The sequence below is a fragment of the Prinia subflava genome, chromosome Z (genome assembly GCF_021018805.1).
Source record: "Prinia subflava isolate CZ2003 ecotype Zambia chromosome Z, Cam_Psub_1.2, whole genome shotgun sequence".
Classification (NCBI taxonomy): domain Eukaryota; kingdom Metazoa; phylum Chordata; class Aves; order Passeriformes; family Cisticolidae; genus Prinia; species Prinia subflava.
The window spans coordinates 12,423,947-12,443,747 of NC_086283.1; the positions used below are offsets into that span (position 1 = coordinate 12,423,947).

The following is a 19,801-nucleotide window of genomic DNA, read 5'->3' on the forward strand; positions in this document are numbered from 1 at the left end:
GTGATGTTAAAGATGGGAGTGTCCACTGCATCCCTGCACACCCCTCTCCCGTGGTGCTCCCTCCTATCCCAATCTCTCCATGGTCATTACTCAGCTGAGTGGAAGTCCCTTTCCCTGTACCTGTTTGGAGCACTCCCTAGGTCTCTGCTGTCTCACTTGGCACTCCAGGAAGGGTTGCTGAGGTGATGCTCTCGCAGAGCCTGGACAAACTGCTCTTCAGTCACGCTTTAGTGCTGATGAATGGGAGAAACAGAATGAGGCGCAGAGGAAGACCTGTTGGTGTTATCTTGCCTGGGGTTATAATCAGGGTAATAGCTTGATGTGGCCAGTTAAATTCATTAAAGATTCTGAAGAGCATTATGAAGCATATAAATAGGGCAAGGGGACCCATGAATTCTTTCTGAAATGTTTTCATTTTTTGAAATGTGTTACAGAGATTACAATCTCTGCCTTTTATCAGATACTTTTTAGAATATTACTTGTCCTTGTTTAAGATTAGCTTATAACATCACTTTCCTCATGCAGCTTTCTTCTCAACTAGACCAACTACAATTTCCCAAAAGCTTCTAGTGAACAGCAGCTGGCAAATAATCTTTTTTCTGTGTCATTTATTCCTGTATGTTGAAGGAAGGGGAGAAACTGTGCACTCACAGGTAGATGTGTATGTTCATTAGCATCAGGCCTAAGACTTCTGATTTTCTAAAACTGAAGGGAGGTTGGTTTATTCACTTGACACAATTCAAGTTTTTCAAAATGATGATTTGTCTATTCCTGGGAAGAAAAAGCACGGGAAATTAAGAACTTGGATGTTTCTCTTTTTTTAGGTTTTAGGACAGCAACTGCCATGTTTCCAGGAATGAAAACTCAATGACTGTAATCTGGAATTACTTGCCAGCAGGTTATACTGTTTGTTTGGTTTTTCAAGCTAAAAGCTGTTAGTGAGCACAGTTGTGTTTGATGTACTCTGGTTTTTTGATCCTTCTGAAACTCATTTTTTAACTTGGGAAGGGAAACCAGAAGGAGAGAAGGTTTCATTTATATATATATATATATATACAAAAGGCAAATCCCAGCTTTATCAGCCACTTACAAACTGAGCTAAAATATGTTCTCTCAAAGAAAGCAATTTCCTCTAGCCAATAAATCTTCAGACCTTTTTTTCTTGCTCTTTCAGCTTATGACTTTATCTAAAAGGATTTCAAAAGTGCAGTTCCCCAGGACCTCTCCTGCCTCTTCTTTTATGCTGCTTAGTCCTTCAGAGGAGAAAATATGATCTTGGTTATCCAGAGATTGGATTGGGGGATTATAAAAAATCCAAATAATCTGTGTTAGTTTTTTAGTTCCTTTATTATCAAGACCTCACCAGTGATTTAATCATTCCTTTTAACATACTCTTTTCTCTTGTCACTGCCTAGAGTGAGAACATCAGAAATGTCAGATTTGCCTGGCCAATGGATTTTGGTGGAGACAAAAAAGAAGAGTTCATCTGGATTTTGAGAAGCCTCTAAATCAAGATCATAAGAATGTGAACACAATTCATGGATATTTTCTGTAAGAAATAGTCACATACTGAAGTTCAAAATAAAGTCAGCAAAATAGGAAACTTCTTTGGTTTGATTTAGAAGCCTAAATATAAAGATACAATGGTAGAGGAAAAGCTTGTATACGGTCACTTATTAACCTATGTTAACTCTTAAACTGAATCCTTTCATGGACTGGTGTTTCTGTAAAAGCTACAGCTGTCAGCCAGAATTTGGGAGGGAATTACTGCATTCGCAAGCGTGCCTACAAAGAGCTCTCAAAATGTTTTTCCACTGCTAAAACTACTACAGAATGTGTTTGTGAGACTCTTTTTCAAGTCAAATCATCCATTCCTGCCTTCCTCTCTCAAAACAAACATGACCCAGAGCTACAACAGAAGGCCAGGATTTTCAATGACAGGAGACTACAAAAAAAAGACAATCAATGTCTTGTATTCTGGTGTTCTGAGTCCAGTGTTCCTATTCCCATTTTGCACCCTTACAAATGCAGCCATCTCCTACAAAAACACCTGTAAATAGTTTTTGGAGCAAACAGTCTAGGTACTTACATATTAAAATGCTATTCAATGCCACAAACCTGAGAAGTCCCAATCCCCCGTGCCAGTGCAATGGGCTTTCAGGAGTTGGTCCCAGGCATGATCACTGCCCGGGTGCAAATGTACCCCTCGGAGCTGGAAGCAACAGCTAAGCCAAGGTGGAGTAACACAGTGGGAAGCACGAAGGGAGCGTGCCAGTACCTTCTGGATGCCTGCGGCGGACTCGAGGACGTTGTTCTCGGAGCCGTTGCTCTTGTTGATCATGCGCCACATCTGGGAGTACATGCTGTCCCTCTCGAAGGGGTTCATGCCTTTCACCCGCACGTGCTCATACACGGCCGAGTCCAGGACGGTGCCGTAGGGAATGTCCGTCTGCCTGGAGAGATCCTGGAGAGACCTGAGATGTGGGGGAAGAGAAAGAGACATGGCAGGTTTTAATCCAAATATTTCAAGATGAAGGAGCTGCAAGCAAACAAGGGCAACACAGAGGAAGACAGGTGTCATCACACTATCTTCTGTTGGGTTTTTTTTTCTTTTTTAAAAAAATTTTTCTTAAAAGATAAAGCCAAACTGAAAATTTGTTCTTATGATTTAAGATACCAAGAGGAATATGAAAAGAAAGGAAGGGGTGGGAAAAGTGCAAACGGATGAAAAAAGAATAAGAATAAGAGGATGCTGGGAAATGCCAAGCCCCTTTGAGCAGGGGCAAGGGAGAGGCAGGGAGGGTTGGAATCCTACAGAAGCTGGGTACCCGCCTACAGTGCAAACACACACCCTGCTGTGGGGAGCTGGTGGCAGCACCAGAACTCATGAAATCCAGCCCAGAGCACCTGGGCTGAGCACCTCTGTGTGCTCCTGGCTTACACTGTGCAGGGCAGCTTGGTGGGGATGTTCCTGCAGTGAACTGTGCATCCACCTCATAGGTCACATCCTCTATTATTTTCAGCAATAAGAAAATTTCTGTTGTACTTTCATGAACTGCTTTTTCATCATATTTTCATGTTATCATGTTCATATTATTTAGTCTTACCCTTCTCTATAAACCAAAAGAAATAAACCATTTTAGAAGTTTCTAAAGTATCCCAAATGGGATTTGGTCAACCAAACTTGCTTTGAACTTAAAAATTGTATATTAGAACCATTTAAAGTTTCCTTACCTCTTGGCCTTTTTTTTCCTTTCCTGCAGAATTGTTCTCCCGTACCTTTGATTCTTTAATGGCACTCATTAAAATTTCAAAGTAACTACTGCAATATGTCTACTGCTTAAAAGCCATTACAGCTTTCCCAGCACAAATTAACTGTGTATAAACTGCACAAATCTAGTGGATGACACATAAGGACAATCAAGGAGCTCAATGCTGTCTTAAAGAAAGCAACAGCAAATTGTAAAGGATTATTGCAGACACAGAAAATGCAAACAGTAACGTAGGAAATTCACCAAATTCTGAGCTGGATTTCTAAAAAACATAAATATGAAGGCTAGTGAAAATGGCTCTATGGGATGGGGGTTTGAAAAATGAAATTCTTAGGTATTGTGAGGATGGCACTGAAGAAAACAGTAATGACATCTCACAGGATACGTATGCCATGAACAAAACAGAAAGCAGGAAGAAATCAATACAGATCAATGGCAAGGGTTTAGATATTGGGTAAATAAAAAAGAAATCCTTTGAAATTTAGACATATGGGCTTAGAAAGACATTGACCAGGAGCTAAATTCTAGTCAGATAACATAGTAATTATAAGGAAAGGATAAATGTAATTGTGAGGAGTAAATAATCAATGGCATTAAAAACCCTCAAAGTGATGTTACATGTAACATTTCCTGAAACCAAGTGTATTGGTCTTCTACCAGAGGACCAAGACATGCCCTGTTCCATGAGGAAAAATATGAGACCTTGGTAGACTAAAGCATTAAGACAATAAATGTTGTGGTTAGTTTGCAACTGAATAGTTAAAAAAAAAATCAAGTCCAGATAAACACCTATGAGTTCTGAAAGATTAAATACAAAATGGCTGAGCTGTAAGCAAAAATGTGAAACCTTCTTACAGCCAGTGAGCAAAAGGAAAACAGCAAATATTTTAAAAAGTGGAAGTCAGGGGAATTACAGAAGTAAGCTACTTAGGTCATGTGCTTAAGTTTTATAAACATACTGAAATAAGGATTAATAATTTTGTAAAGGTCAGTCCTGAAGTCTAGATGTAGCCACCAGGGTTTCTCCAGGGAAACCTCATGGAATGAGTCCTCTCAGCACACTTCTGAGCACGTGAAGGAGAAGCAGCTGACTGGCAGCACCCAACACTGACTCAACAAAAGTAGGTCATCTTGACCAGTTTGGTTGCCTTCTACACTAAAATTACTTCATTTATGGGCAAGACTAGAGATACTGACATAGTTTGCCTCAACTTTGGCAAGGCAGTCTGCCTGCCTCCCACAATGTTCTTGTATCCCGAGGAGGACATTGGGTAAAGCTGTGTGGGAAAGCAGATGTGATAAATTCCCAATTGGGTTGTCATGCTCATGGTGTATCTCACCTGCAGGCTGCTAACAGAGGTCTAACCTGGGATGTTTCTTTACTGGTGACCTGGAGGACGTAAGCAAGCACCCTCCTGCCAAGTTTGCAGACTACATGAAGGAACCAGCCACCTGCTCAAGGACAGGCTGAAGTTCAGATGGGCCTAGAAAGGCTGGAGGAATGGGCAGTGAAATTCAGCAAGGACAAATACAAATCTCTGTATCTGGGGAGGAATAAGACTCTGCACAACAAGGCTGAGCACAGCTCTGCAGAAAGGCACCCTGCTAGGCAGCAGTGGGCCTTGCTGAGAGCTTCTCCTTATTTTACCATTAGGCAAAGTGCTGTGCAAAGCGCTGACAGTCTGTCTATCTGTCAAAAGCATCACTGATGAAAGGCACTAGATAAATACAGCACACTGTATTCATCCATTCTGTTACTGCTGCTGCCACCAGTACATTCCTGTAATCAACTGGCAGCACTCAGCAGTGCAGTGAGCTGCCACAAGATGCATACTGCAATGTCCTGTAATTGTTATTTGTCATACTAGAAAAGTGTACAAAAAGTATCTATCCAGTCTCCAATTTGTAGTGACAACACTTAGTAAAATTGCAATCATTACTTTACAAGACTCTGTATAGTCATATAATTTCTAACATAACAAGGCACAAAGCACTTTTTGGATATATTCTAGCTAAGCAGGATACAATTGACAGGTGTAGCTGCTGCCACAAATCAGCTAAAAACAGTGCAAAAGAAAAAGAGCTCCCATGTATATCTTGTGGCTATAAAAGCAACTTTGTTATTTTTTCAGAAGGGCAAACCAGCACAAGATATGAGCTATTAGTCTTGAAGTGTACAACAGTCAGGTACAGGAAGCAAACAGGCTGAGAAGCAAGTGTGCTATCACACACAGAGGCACCACCAGCAGGGAAATAACAAGGGGAAGAATTATGTCAATGCCTTCAGGAAGGCATGTAGTAGTTGCCATGTCTGGCATTAACTAGAGTCTGCAGTGCCTCACTGTTAGATGTGCTATGCTAAAATGCAGGATGCCTCTCAGGTGCCCTACTTGCATCTTTTCAGAGTTGCAGGTAAGGTTCCATGCTGAGAAAATTATGACAAGAGGACAAAAGCAAGACAAATCTTAGTGTAAACTCTATGGATGTGCTAAATGCTGTTGTTGGCAGTAAACTCAAAGTTCTGGTTCATCTGACCATATGCTGAGGAGCAAGAAAGAAATTTGGGAGCTTTGGAGGTGTCCATGTATATACTGCTGCACAGACAAGCTGCAAATACAGAAAAGACCTATCACACGTCAGTGACTCCCTCCCCTCACACAGACATGTAAAATGGGATCCTAATATATATGACCTCCTTCAGAAGCTGTTTGTTTAATAACCCACAACTCCGCAGAATATTGCTGAGACGCTCAACCTAGAAGCTGCAACAACACAAAGTACAGCAACACTAACAGATGACAAACTTTGAGAGAACTACTAGAATTATTAAACCACTGAGGTTCCTTTACAGAAGAAAGAAGTCTTAAAATTGCTTTGCCTTCAGCCTGGTTTATAGGTTACACATTGGTTAGTGTACCTCTGTTCCTGGATTAAACAACTCATTCTCTTTTCAGACAGATGCATTTTGTGGACATGTAAATACTCAGCCTCACTCTTTTCCAGTCCCCCAGTTCCACCACACAGCTGCCACACCAAATCTCAAAATAAGGAAAAAGCATTTGTCAAGCTAGTTAATTCCTACAAGGGATCTTTTGCTGCCCAAATCCTGATTCCATTACCCACACTGAAATGTAATTTTTTGAGAGTTCTCAGATGAACTATCTGCCAAGAAAAGCACTCATTAGCATGAATAAGCAAATGATAATTTCACATTGAAAAAAAATTTTCTCTTTGAATTTCTAGTTTTGAAGCAATAAGGTAATGAATGATAAAAATTGTTTAAAACTATAAAGAAAGCAGATGTAGTTGAAAAAACTGTTAAAAAATAAGATACCTTTAACTGAGTTTGTATACAGAAAAATTCTACTGCTAGGGAAGTGACCATGCAGCCACATTGCTCAGCTTAGTTTTGTCTATCACTCATGCAGCACTGTGGGCAAAAATATGTGTGGCCTTTATAATAATTTTTTTTCTCATTCCAGTTACTGGGATGAAACCAATATTATCCCAGCGACAATATTATCCTAAATTAACTAGGCCAACAGGGCCATTCTGAGGAGGAATTGAGTCATTTGAAGAGGAGTTATTAACAAATAGATGTATTTCTCAGCATTTGTTGATTTTGTTTAGTATTCTACACCTTTATCAGGCAGCAGTTGTCAGGTTACTCTCATTTTATGGCTTAGTACAAATCAGTTACTTTTCCATTTAAAAAATTATCTCTGCTTCCAGCTAAAAGAAAAACATAGTAGGATTTGGATATGTTTCTTTCTCCAAAGCATTCTCTTTTCTATAAATTCAAATCCTAGACTCAGAATTGGTAACATGTCAGCCAAAAGTATTAAAAAAGTACATAGAAAAATGTCAAAAAGCAAAAAGTCAGCTTCATAAAGAAGTAGCTGAATTCCTTTTTGGTGGTAAAATACCAGTGAGGTCAGAAACTTGGGCATCAATATATCTCTGTAAACCTGGGTTATAGATCAATTCAGGCTTGAGTGCTGCATAGAGCTGTCTGTAAGAACTAGTTACTAAATTTTCAGCAGAAAACAACCAATGTCATGGCCTACACTGAAGTCTTTATATATTTCTAATTCAGATAAAGCTTTCCAGTGCTTTTGTGGATTGTTTTGTTCATTTGTCTGGTTGGTTGTGCTTTTTGGTTGTTTGTGTTTTTGTTTTGGTTTTTTTTTGGGTTTTTGTTTGTTTGTTTGTTTGTTTTGGGGGTTTTTTTGTTTGTTTGTTTTTTGGTTTTGGTTTTTGGTTTTTGTTTTTTTTTTTTTTTTTTTTTTTTTTTTTTTTTTTTTTTTCCTTTGATAGTAAGGCTTAATTCACAAGCAGATTTAGGGTTAGGTAACTGGGCACATTAAGCCAAGGGGTTTGACTGTTGTCAGGGTGAGCTGTGGCAAAAATCTGTAATATTTAAATAAAAACCTGCAGGCTGAACCACGCTAAAGAAAGATTAATGGACATGCAATGGGCAATATCTAATTACTGTGTTCTGCGCAACCCCCTTGCAGAAATCCTGTAGTCAGTTGCACTGAGGTGCACAAAGCCTGAATGACTTCTTAGCTTCAAGTGAATCATGGTTTAGTGAAACGTTGTGAAAAGAACGGCTAAGAAAGACACCTGCTTTCCCACTATGCCTCCATTTTTGGAGGCAGAGGTCTCACCTATCAAACAAGACACACTTGCTATAAGATGGAGAACATAATGCAAACTCATTTTACAGCAGACAAAAGATGCATGCATGTACATCTTTCCCCCACAACATGTACAATCTAAACTCTTCCACTTCCACATTTTAGAAGTGGATTAAAGTTGAAACCACCTAACAGCAGGCTTCCAAATGGCAAATCCTTTAACCTCTTCTCTGTTCACCCCACTTCTACAATCCCCCTGCAAAATGTCAGTGCCCATAAGAAGGTGGTGACACCCTCTCCTAATCCAGAAAAACAGTGCAGTGATTTGAATAAAATCAATTTCTGCCAATGGACTCTAATTTGGTCCTAAAGGAATCATAAAACACAATAATGTCAACATTGGCTCAGTGATGAAATTCAGAACATAAGCACCCCCTAGAAATAGCTCAGGACCTCCACATTTACTTGGCATTTACCATGAAAATCCACTCCTAATTACTATTAATTTATGTCGCATTTGAGAAAGCAATCTAAAGATTTAAAATGTGTAGAAATTATGCTTTGCTGCCACAGTGTTTTGGCATTTGAAAGGCTGACTGTCTTGATTTAAATGTCACCTGCAATGTGGGTCAAGTGTGAACAAAAGATGCATCCAGGAACTACTTTAGAACTTGAGTGCCTCTGCTCTTGATATTGCATGTTGGCAGAAGGTGAAAAGCTGAGCTCCTAAAATATTAAGAGTAGCCATTTCTCTGGAAAAGCAGATTTAACACTCATTCTTTTTCTTCTAGTTTCTCTAAATTAATTTAAAAACTGAAAAAAAATTGATTCAAATTGAACATTTAGGCAGAGCACAGATGCCATCAAGTGAGGTTATACAGCAAAGATCTACTTTGAAACTCTACAGAGAAAGGGAACACTTATTTCTCTAAGGATCCTCCTTAGTGGATAGACTAATAAAATTTTGCATGCTTTGCTACTCAAAATAGAGCTCTGGATACTGTGAGGGACTGACTAGGAAGAATGGCCCAGCCTTCACACAGCTGAGCAGGGGAAGATGCAAGAGCTCTGAGCACAAACTGGCTTCCTATCCAAAAGCTGAAATGGCAGAAACTGCCAAATGTTTAATGGAAATGAAATGTGCTGTGGGCTGCTTCACAAATGTGAAATGGGCTGCTTGAATCCTCCTATCTTTTGTAAAAGATATCACAAGGACCATACCTACAACAACACACTGTAATATCTGATGCTAGCTGGAAATCTAAAATGAAAAACTGTTAACTACTTTTTATATCTGTGCAAACCAACTGACTTCAATTTCTTTCCTTTTTTCTGGCTTGTCTAAAGCTGACAAGCACTACTAGCAGAATCTTTTTATTTTTTTAAATGCTTATACTCATTTCCATTCTGGCCTTGAAGGGTCCCCAAGGTACAATTTGAACTGTTAAAAAAAAAAAAAAAAAAAAGAAAAAAGCGAAAAACAAGCATCAGCTTTTTTCTTTATTGCTTATTCATGTTTTTCACTTTGCAGTAATTCAGCATGATAAACAAACATCCTCTCTCTTATGTGCTGGCTTAAGTTCCAATTTTGGCAGTTTTGTAAACTAAAGTTTTATACTCATACCACAGTTAGGATAACTTCATTCCCTAATGGATACTAAACACATCTAATTACTCTATTTTTGAGCTGGAAGTGCTGTTGAAAAATGTCTGTTCTTTCATTCCAGGAGCTTTCCAGCTGCAACACTTTCTACTGAATAAAACATTTGCAGTGACACTGCCCATAAATAATACAGCACAAAGACCAATGTAGTCCCAACTGCACATAATAACCTCAAAATTCCATTGAGGCTTTTCTAGTGACATCATAATAAACTGAAAAAAAAAAAGCTGAAGATGTATTAAATTATAGTTTAGGTATATTTTATTCTTTTTTACACATCATAAGAAAATACAGACATTTGTCACAGTAACTTTACCAGTTTTCTGGATAACTTCAAAACTAGAAGGGACATGATTTCAAAGCAGAATGCAAGAAGCATATTTCATTCTTGTAAGGACAAACCGAATGAGTGAATATATCATTATAATTTATTTTGCATGTATAAATTCCATGCTGCTTCTTCGCAGTCCTTAGTCAAATTTAAATGTTTTAAAACTTAAAAGAAAAAAAAATAAATCAACTTCCCTCAAAATATCAAGATCAATGTTGACAAACATTGACACAGACTATCATTTTACTCCCATACAAATTTTAATGGGATTATAATTGAGACTACAGAGTCAAATGATTGGGTGTCAAAATATGCCAGCAGCATTGCATCATCTCAAAATCTCTTATTCAGAACACAAAAGAAAATGGTAACTTGATTTAACTGGTAATGTAACTGTATCAGGGGAGTAATTTTCTCATTTTCTCATGACTTTAGTCTGTTCTATATATCTCTGTCTTAGAGTATGGAGCCCTCTAATAGATGAAAGTGGTGAGGTTCTTACCTCAGAAAGGAAGGATAACAACCACAGAAAATTTCCACTTTGGAATGTAAAGACTGGTAAAGCCTAGGCAACTTGGTCCATGGAACACCAACTTCTCCCTCCACCTCCATCATCAAAGAGTCAGGACATAACCATCCACTCAAAATTAAGTACTGCTTCTGCTATTGGGTCCAACTTGGGCTTCAATTGCAAATGAAACTTGTCTCTACTGCAGATGTTTACCAGCCTGTGTGAAAGTCTGGATTGGTTTTAGCACATAGAAGATCCTCACCTAGAGGAGAAGGACCTTTGTGCAAGCACAGTGACTGCTGACACACAGTGATGCTTGATCCTGACCTGTGAATTCACAGAAGGCCAAGGCTCCCCCTGCTCAGTCTGTGGGAATGTCTAACTGTCTCCAGGGGAATTTCAGAGAGATTTTAAAAGCAGCTGAACTAGAGGCAGAGAGACCTTAGGTGATGATACACACAAGTCAGGGACTTAAATCAATGACTGCACTGGGAAAACAGAATTTTCCCTAAGGTCAGCATTGAGCCTGACTTGAAGTTCAAGTTCTTACCTTCCTGAAGGAAGAAATACAGTGAAATGTTCCTCTCTTTTTTAAAGTCACTCTGTGGTTTTTGCAAAGAAGGATATATAGGAAAGGGTAATTTTATCACTCTCACATACTTTCACAGACTTGTAGGTTCAAGATTAACCTGCTATGAAAAAAAACCAACGACCAGCTGTCCCTCACAGTGCTTGGCTAGCTAATTCTTCACTGTGTTTTCTAGTATCTGCTTTGACCCAGGAGTGAGCATTTGAAGGTGAAGGATGTCACTGGAGCAGCGGGAGCGAGGATAACTCAGCATGCAGCTAGCTGCAGGAGAGGATACTGGAGTACAGAAGGGCAGAGAGAGGGTATGAGACCCAGTAAGGTTCCTGTGGTATGGAAGGATGACAAGATCTTCAGAAAAAGACTGGAAGGTGTGATGGAAAGTTCACCATAAAAGGGACAGGAGAAGACCAGGCCATTCATTTTTTGGGAGGCATGAAGCAATGGAACGAATAGATGGAAAAAGGAGAACTACATAATCTTGCTTATGTAGCAAGACAGCTCCCGGGAGCAGAAGGAGCAAAGATGACTACGAGTGAGTTTGTTACTGTTTGTTGCTGCTAACACATCTCTGCCTTGGCACGAATAGGTGACACCAGCTTTGAGCTCCCCATACATTGAGGAGGCATTGGGGTCCTCCTGACCAAAGTGTCGGAATGCAAGTATTGTGGAATACATCTGAACGGAAAGCAGAGATGGAGAGCACAGCTGCAATTTAAACTTTCCTATTTCAAACACTGATACTGTGTGGTCATCTCAAACCTCTTTTGAAATAGATATGTGTGCAAACATACATATGTATGTCTGCCACAGGGAAAAGCACCTGCTAGAGGCCAACAATTTCAATCCTAAAAACAAAATGTCTCCAGGGAGACTGACAGTCCATAGTATACTGTTACTTTTCTACCTTTGCAACTACTTCTCAGGAGGATAAAAATTTATTCCTGTTCTCACATTTAAGTAGAACATTTATACCCCTCTACATGTATATTTATGTTCACCCTCCTTTCCTTTGAATCATTCTTTATCAACTTACTGGATGGAGCTCTCAATGCGTGAGATGGTGAGGAAAGCTGCTAGGTTGGCCGTGTAGGAGGAGATGACAATCAAAGCAAAAAGCCACCAGGCTCCCATCATCAGTCGGGTTGCCAGGGTTGTGTATGGAACCTCTCCTCCTGTGGGGAAGAAGGAAAAGAAAGAGTTTTCATTTGGCAGAGGAATGCTTGTGTATCACTCAGGATAACTAGACCCCAAGGTTAACAGCGTAAAGCAGTTCATTAAAACCTGGTGCTTCAGTGAACTGAGCAGGATTTGAAGCTGCACTTTCTATGCAACAAAAAGCACTGAAGGAAGCCCACACTGTCAGCTGTCATTCCTGTGTTTAATCTCTTTTGCTATTGTGCCTTTAATTGCAGTTCATCTGCCAGTCCTGTCCAATAATGGAAATAGACTTCTAGATCTCAGAACAAAAGCAGCCAAAGTAAATTCTTACAATGTTCCTTCCTTAGAGATCTTATCTACAAACCTTAATTAAGTTTTTCTTTCATTCTGGGGAACATAAAGTCAAAAAATCCCATCAAAACACAATTACATTTCACAGTTCTGTAGGGCAGGCAGACCCTTGTGAGAACCATATGCATGTGTACAACTTGCTGCAAGTAAACTTCGACATGAAGGAAAAAAACCCTCACGTATTGAAGAAGAAAGCAAACATTGTTTTGTATTCCTATAGTTGCTCTCCTTTAAAATCCAACTGCCATTTAAAGAGAACATGAGCAGCAATTAAGCCTCCCAGGATGAGCTGCAAACTATCTATTGTGTGACAAGAGCCTAGTAATGCAAGCCAGGAAAAAGCAACAGTTTTTATTCAAATAGCTGCCCCAAAACACACTATTTTCGAGTATTTGCAAGAGCTGTTTCTGTTTAAAAATATATCTCAATCTCAGACTTTTAGATGAAGGAAAATGTTGATTTTTTAAAAAAATATCCCTCTTTTGTCTGCAGTATGTTTTGTCACAGCTACAAGTAACTAAGGGGAGATAGGTGAACGCAGCAAACACCCACAGGCAACTGCTCAAGATGTTCACCCTTTTCCTCTCCCTCTAAACTCAGCAATTTGAGAAGCTGATATTATTTTTGAGGTAGCTTTCTCCTATGCAAAATCTTATGATGGTACAATGCCTGGGATTTGCAAAAGCAATTTGTTACCAATTCAAACATTTGTAGGTAGTTTGTTTTGTACTTACGTAAAAACTCCTAAATGTTTCTTTCCACAGCAAGTGGGTTTAAAGGAATACAAATTACAGTTATTTCCATTCCAAGAACAAATAATTTTCACTTATGTAAGAAAATGAATGTTTAATCAGTGTTATCTATTAAGGAACCTCTGACTGCTTTATTCAGAATATTTTTTTACCTATACAAAACATGGGGAACTCCACATTGCCATAAAAATTTGAAATTTTTTTATTGCATCAGTGACGTGGAATTGTACCATGTTTTAAATAACATTGACTCCATTCATTGATACTTTTGATATAAAAACACTGAAATCCTTTGCTTTTTGAGAATTCCAGAATTGACAGACAAAATCTATTAGACCTACACATCTGGAAACAAGTTTTCTTTTATTTCTAGGATGCCATGTAATTGTCTGCAATAAGAATCTACTCATCAGATTGGGAGAGATGTTATTTCAGAGTAAGGATTACTGAAGATGAATACTAACTTCAGCACCGAAAGATTTGGGTTTCTCTGCTGCACAAATTTTAAATCACTTTTAATAGAGTATTTCTACTCTACAACAGTTTTTGCAATGTCTTTGAAATACTTAATTTAAAAACGATTTTTTAATAACATGAAAAGAGCAATTATATTAATTTATCAGAAAAGGCTGTTTGTCCTTTTAACTTTCAGGGTCAATCCCTGCAGATAATCTTCACTTTAACTGAAATGGCTATTGTGATTGAGAAGCCAGTGATATTTTGGATACCCCTGCATTTTCATTTTTCAGCTTAATGAGTAAAACTCTTAAATTCTCACATTTTTAAATTGAAATTAAATGTCAGAAGAGAGAGGTCCATTGCAACGCACACACCTACTTTGTGGTTCAAGTGAGGATGCTGTGCATCAAGTGAACATGAAAGCCACTACAGATCCCACAGACACACCATTCCCTACTGTCCATACAGCTTTCCCATACTTTGGTAAGGTCACCCCCACTATTCACTGTTTTTCGTTTCTCCTCCCTTGTTAAAAATAGACTTTTAAACCCATGAATGCTGGTTAGCCCAGGTGCTTTTATTTCATCCAAGTGTTTGTAAAGCCTTGTTCCTAATTCACAGTTGTACCTTGTATACCAGCAGTCAATAAATGAAGCTTGAGGACAAAGCTTATATTGAAGTACATGTACAATAAGCACATATCAAAATAATTCCTCAATCCTCTAACAATTCTTGCACTGAGGCTTCTTAAACCATCATTTCTAAAGCAGTGCTGACTCCACAACTGCACAGGTGAATGGTTTTTTTTTTAAGCAGTACAGGCACAGTACTCCACCTTTCCCAGTAAAAGAAGAAAAGAAATGAAAACCCAAAGAGATCTTTTACTGCCATGGTATCATTTCTTTGGCATCTATTAGGAGACTTAATGTGATACAGTCTTGTTCTCTGCTAAAACACTTCCTGCACCATGACAGTTCACCTTAAGGAACCTCTTAGTTCTCCCCAGTTTTGTTTCTGGGGATAAAACTCTCTGAAGTTTTCTCTCGGTCCCAATCCACATTTTCTCAGTGCAGAAGAGTGCCAAGTCACTCAGGAGAGCAGCAATCACTGCTTCTCCATTAGCATTACCATGACAGAGAGCTACAGACCTAACAGATACTATTCTCAGCTGTAAATTGGTGTGCAGGAGGGACAGACACGCAAACCTCCCCGAGCTTCTGCTTTCCAAGATCTAGGATGAGTTTCAGGTGCGCTGACATCTTCATGGATCACGCCATGTTCTCATTACAGGAGGTTACACACAGGACACACAGTGCACAGCAGGAGGGAGCCAAGAGCATGGAACAAATCTTTGCCTGTTGCTGTCTCGCACATCATACCAGCAAAGCTTAGTAACCCCTAATAGCAAAGGGGTTACACCTGTGCAATGCAGACACATGTTCATGACCAGAGAAAAATCTGAAACCTCATTCCTACAGCAAGATTCATCAGGAGAGGTCAGCACAGTGGTTGTGGTTACAGTGAAAACAGTGCTGTTGGGGCATGATGAGCAGTGCTTAAAAGTACTGAGCCCCACTCATGAAACAAATGGAAATCACAGAAGACAGCAGTCCTGGAGTTGCTTTGTCACCTTCAGAGACAGATCCCGAAGGAATACAGAGGCTATGTTATCATTTATTGTGGCTTTTCCAAAACACCCACAGTAGGTTATAAAGCAGCACAAAATTCCACTACCTATATATCACCTATGCTGTGGTTACAGTTCACAGTCTAATTCATCTGACATGTGATGGGTGCTAAGATCACTTAGTAAAACCTAATCTGCCTTTAAAATTTTCAGATTGAATGTGCAGGAAGGGAAAGATATTTTCCAGAGTAAACTGAACTAGAAAAATCAATCTTATTGGGAGTTTTCTGAAAAAGCTGAATTACTGGAGAAGCCACAGTGAAAGAAATAACTTTTAGTCCTCCCACACTCATCTAATGCAGCTCTCCTTCATCAATCCTAGATCATTTTAATGCTGGCCTACTTCAGATGACAGGCTTAGACTGCAACTTATCTTATAAATTTCTGTTTATTCCCATTTCTTTCCAAGTGCTTCAAGCTAAATAGAAGGCAGGAAAAATAACGCATTGTTGTGATAATGCAAACAATATAATGCATAATTATGGCAGACTTAAATATCAGGATAAAATCCAACTTAGAAGATAAAATGTGAAACTATACAATTACCATACACATACTTTAAATATTATTTTTCCTCTCTAGTATTCAGTTTAAAGGTTTCTTCATGTCAAAAATCATGAGAGAAGTACAGGCAAGAAGGAGGAATGAAAACACCGGACAAATGGGCAAAATACGGAAATTCAGGATCACAGCCTGGTGAGATATTTTATAATTCTGGAGTAAATTTGAAGAATTCAAAATGCTTAGGCTCTTTTTCCAAATATCTTGTTCTTAGGGATTTGTCAGTTGCTTGCCTGAAGAAAAACTGCAGTGAGCTGAATTCCTGTGTAAGGAGTTTTCCAGATAATTTAAAGAACCATGAAAAATATGTTAATGGTAACTGTTTTGCTGAGGAACTGTAATGCTATCAAAATTAAAAACAAGAATCTCAGCTGTGCTTGGAAAACTAAGGTGAAGTAATGATAGGGTGGGTTATCTCAGGACAGATTTTGATTCTGCTTTTTCTTAAAAATTCTGTCCACATTCAATGAATTATTGGCCTTTGGTCAAAAAGCACAAAGGACTTGGAAGTTGGCTGCAATTTAGCCTTTAGCCTGCTAGAACAGTCACATCAATTAAGCTGTGTATCTGCAATTTCCATAAATAAAGAAGTGCAGACGCCTGTTTGCAAACAGTTTAGATCAATGTATGTCTCCTATTTTCTTTGTGAAAGGGACATTATTAGAGAGTGTGTCTAAGGGAAGTAGTTTGCATTAAGGAAGAAGAAAAGGCATTTTATATTTCTGCCTTTTTTTGCCACAAGAAACAAAACCTAAAGTTTGACTGAGCTCTGTGATCTTTGCAAAACTCTGCAAAGCAGAGCTCTTCAAAGGCAGAACCTTTCAGAGCATTAGCTATTGCTATTGTTCTGTTAAAAACTTTCTTGATAATATAAAATCTCTCCCACTTTCAATTGGAAATGTTCAATTCAGTATAGCACAAAAAATATTTTACAGTCAATGAAGCCTATACCTATTTCTACCAGCTGTGAAGTAAATGCAGCTTGGAAGTTGTCGGGAAATCTCTCATCATGAATTTTTCTTCCCTCATTTTCAGTTTTTCCATCTATCCTTCTCCATTCTTCCTTGAACTTTGCACGTATAGCATTTAAACTGGATGCCATAACCTGAGCTTGTAATATTCCATTTTGTGTTGAAGTTAACACCCACTGACCACAGCAGGCATGACATATCATTCTACAGGACAATACAACTCCTTGAATTGGCAATGCCTTCCAAATAAGCTTGTAAATCAGTGGCTGAATTCCCTATCCCTGCACATACTGGCAGATTGCAGGGGTTGGGAGTGGAGAAGGAGCTGATCATGAGGCAGGGCTGGCAGCCAGGTCTTACAAGGTGTGGAGAAGTTAGAGAGAAAGTAATATTTTTTACTCACCGCACCACCTGTTCCTCCTGTAGCGTTTGGTTTGTATCAAAATGTAGTGATTTAAAAAAAAAAATTACATATGAAAAGAGATATTCAGATATCTTGCTTCATACATGAAACATTTCTTCAGGTCTTTACTTCCTGAAAAGAGAGCACTGCATCGATGTATTATTACTATACTATGAAAATAATATGAATATATCAGAAATGGTTCTTTGAGTTCATTTGAAGTAGTAGGATTGGAAGGGATCAATTTTGTTTTGTTTACCAAAGTGATTATAAAAGTTTCCATCAAATCCCAAAGATAAAGCTGGTTTTTTTTTTTTAATAAAAGAGTAAAAGTCATGTGTAGACCTTTTAAATGGCTATATCTTGGGTTTTTTTAAGCATCTGTTTATATTTGTTATGTCTTTCATCTTGTTAATCCACATATTAAGATGAAAGAAAAACTTGAAGGTTCAGTTTGGTCTTTAGGTATACAACAAATTTTTTTGTCATCTTTCTAAAACCTGCCCAATGTTCTAAGACTCAAGTTAGCAAGCAGAAATCTTGGAAGCTACACAGCAAACTCTCAGAAATGCTTGGGTGAAATTTGTTTGAATTTGCTGATTCGAGACTGTGCTATGGTAGCAGCTACCATTTAACCTCCACTACACAGAAAGTATTTAATTTGCTTTTTTCACAAGCGCAGAAGGAAAATATTTATTGTCTTTCTGGCATGACGATTTTGAATAGTATTATCTTCACCTAATGAACCAATATCATCAAGGTTTCTAGATCTCCTAATAAAGTTTTCAGCGCCCTCCTTCCTGCTGTTCTCAGCTCTGCCTCAGCTCTGTGTACACTTTCTCCCCATGTCATTTTTTCTCTGAAGTTTGTAGCATTCAACACTTCGGTGTAGTTGGTGTTCCTTTTCAGTATGCTCTAGATGTGCATTCTGGATACTTCAGCATAGGCAGCTGGAGGCTTGAAACACACACCACTCAGCCTGACTGCCCCTCTTTCACCCCCTTACACAGAGATGCTCTGCAGCAGCCAACCATGCTCCACTCCAGTGTGATTCCGTGGCCTGCAGCAGACACTGCCTCCCACCTCATTTTGTGCTCCATCCATTAGCACGCCATCACAGAAAGAAACCAAGATCAGTTCTTTCCAAGTTCTCAACCTCTGAAATACCTAATGCCATTTTGACACAGGGGCACCTTCTTCCCTTTTTGCCCACCTTGCCCATCTGACTTCCAGTATTTCCAAGTGTTTCTACTAGATTTCAGAAACACCATGAAGATCAATTCTGTATTTCTAACTGTTCTTTTTTATTATTCAGATTTCTCCTGCTGGTCTATAGGCAATTAAAGAATGTGTTCACTTTGTCTTTTGGTGCTCTGATTAATTTTTTTGCCCCTTAATGTCTTATTTCTGAACTAAACAATCACTAACTCTTGCCTTTTGTTGTTGTTAGTATAATGATCCCCTGACTAATCTCATTACATTTTCTTCCTGGAAGATTGTTTTCTTTCAGCTGGGTGGGAAGCACTGCCCTCATTGCAATCCCAGAAGGGAAGCAATGATGCACAAAAAAAAAAGCTGTCCTCATTTATTTCTCCCCTTTATGTGACAGGGAGAAAATCCGAAACTATCATTCCTCTCCTTCAGGCTTATTTCAAATCACTCCTAGTTATCTGAAATCTGTGAAGGAGTTTGAGAAGCTGCATCTTATACATGCTAAAGATCTTTTTCAGCAGCTCTGGAAGCCAGCTAACCTGAGGGTATATGCACAACCTTGCAGAGGCTTCCCCCAACCTCCCACCCAAGGAGGCCAAGGAGGCACGAGGCAGTTCCAATCTGAGAGGGAGATTACCATGCTGCCTTGTCACCCTCTGTTACTGCTGGCCAGCAGTGACCTCCAAGCTACATTTCATATCTTGAAAGCTCCTTCTGAAAATCCTCCATTTGCTACTGCTGTGTCTCTGTTTGGATGTGCCTTTGGCACTTGAGTCACATACTAAGGCTCATTGCTCCGCTCTGTTTTCTCATTAGGAGGAAAAGATTGCCCATGCTGAGATTTCAAATGCTGGGACTAATCAAGGACCAGTGGCAGCTCCACAAAAACACTCATCAAGTTACAGCCCAGAGAATCCATCTCATAAATCTGGCCAGAGGGCCTTGACATACAACCTGATGGACAAACAGAATATCCAAAATATTCAAAAGATTGGCTAAATGCCTGCTCACAAACTATTTTGCTTAAAACACAGGTTCTTCAGTCACGTTCCTTGAAAATATCGTCTCTGAAGCTAGCAAATCCTCTAGCATCAAGGCAGGGGTCAGTGGTACCCGGTGCAAAGCATTTCAGCCTACTACAGCATTGGTCACCACTGGATTAGTAACCTACTGTGTTTGTAAGTTTACATCACTGCTATGTCTATTACTTAAATTATTTTTCTATCAGTCTTCAAATACCA

At 39.0% G+C, this 19,801-nt stretch overlaps 1 protein-coding gene across 2 annotated transcripts in view; it reads right to left on the reverse strand.

Moving 5' to 3' along the window:
• Positions 1-19,801, reverse strand: part of GRID2 (glutamate ionotropic receptor delta type subunit 2) — a 682,022-nt gene that overhangs the window by 89,897 nt on the left and 572,324 nt on the right. For both annotated transcript variants that reach the window (XM_063423230.1, XM_063423229.1), the window contains 2 exons: positions 12,040-12,178; positions 2,279-2,474 (listed from right to left, as the gene is read on the reverse strand). In XM_063423230.1, coding sequence (XP_063279300.1) covers positions 2,279-2,474; positions 12,040-12,178 — 335 coding nt within the window. The remainder of the gene's footprint in view (positions 1-2,278; positions 2,475-12,039; positions 12,179-19,801) is intronic.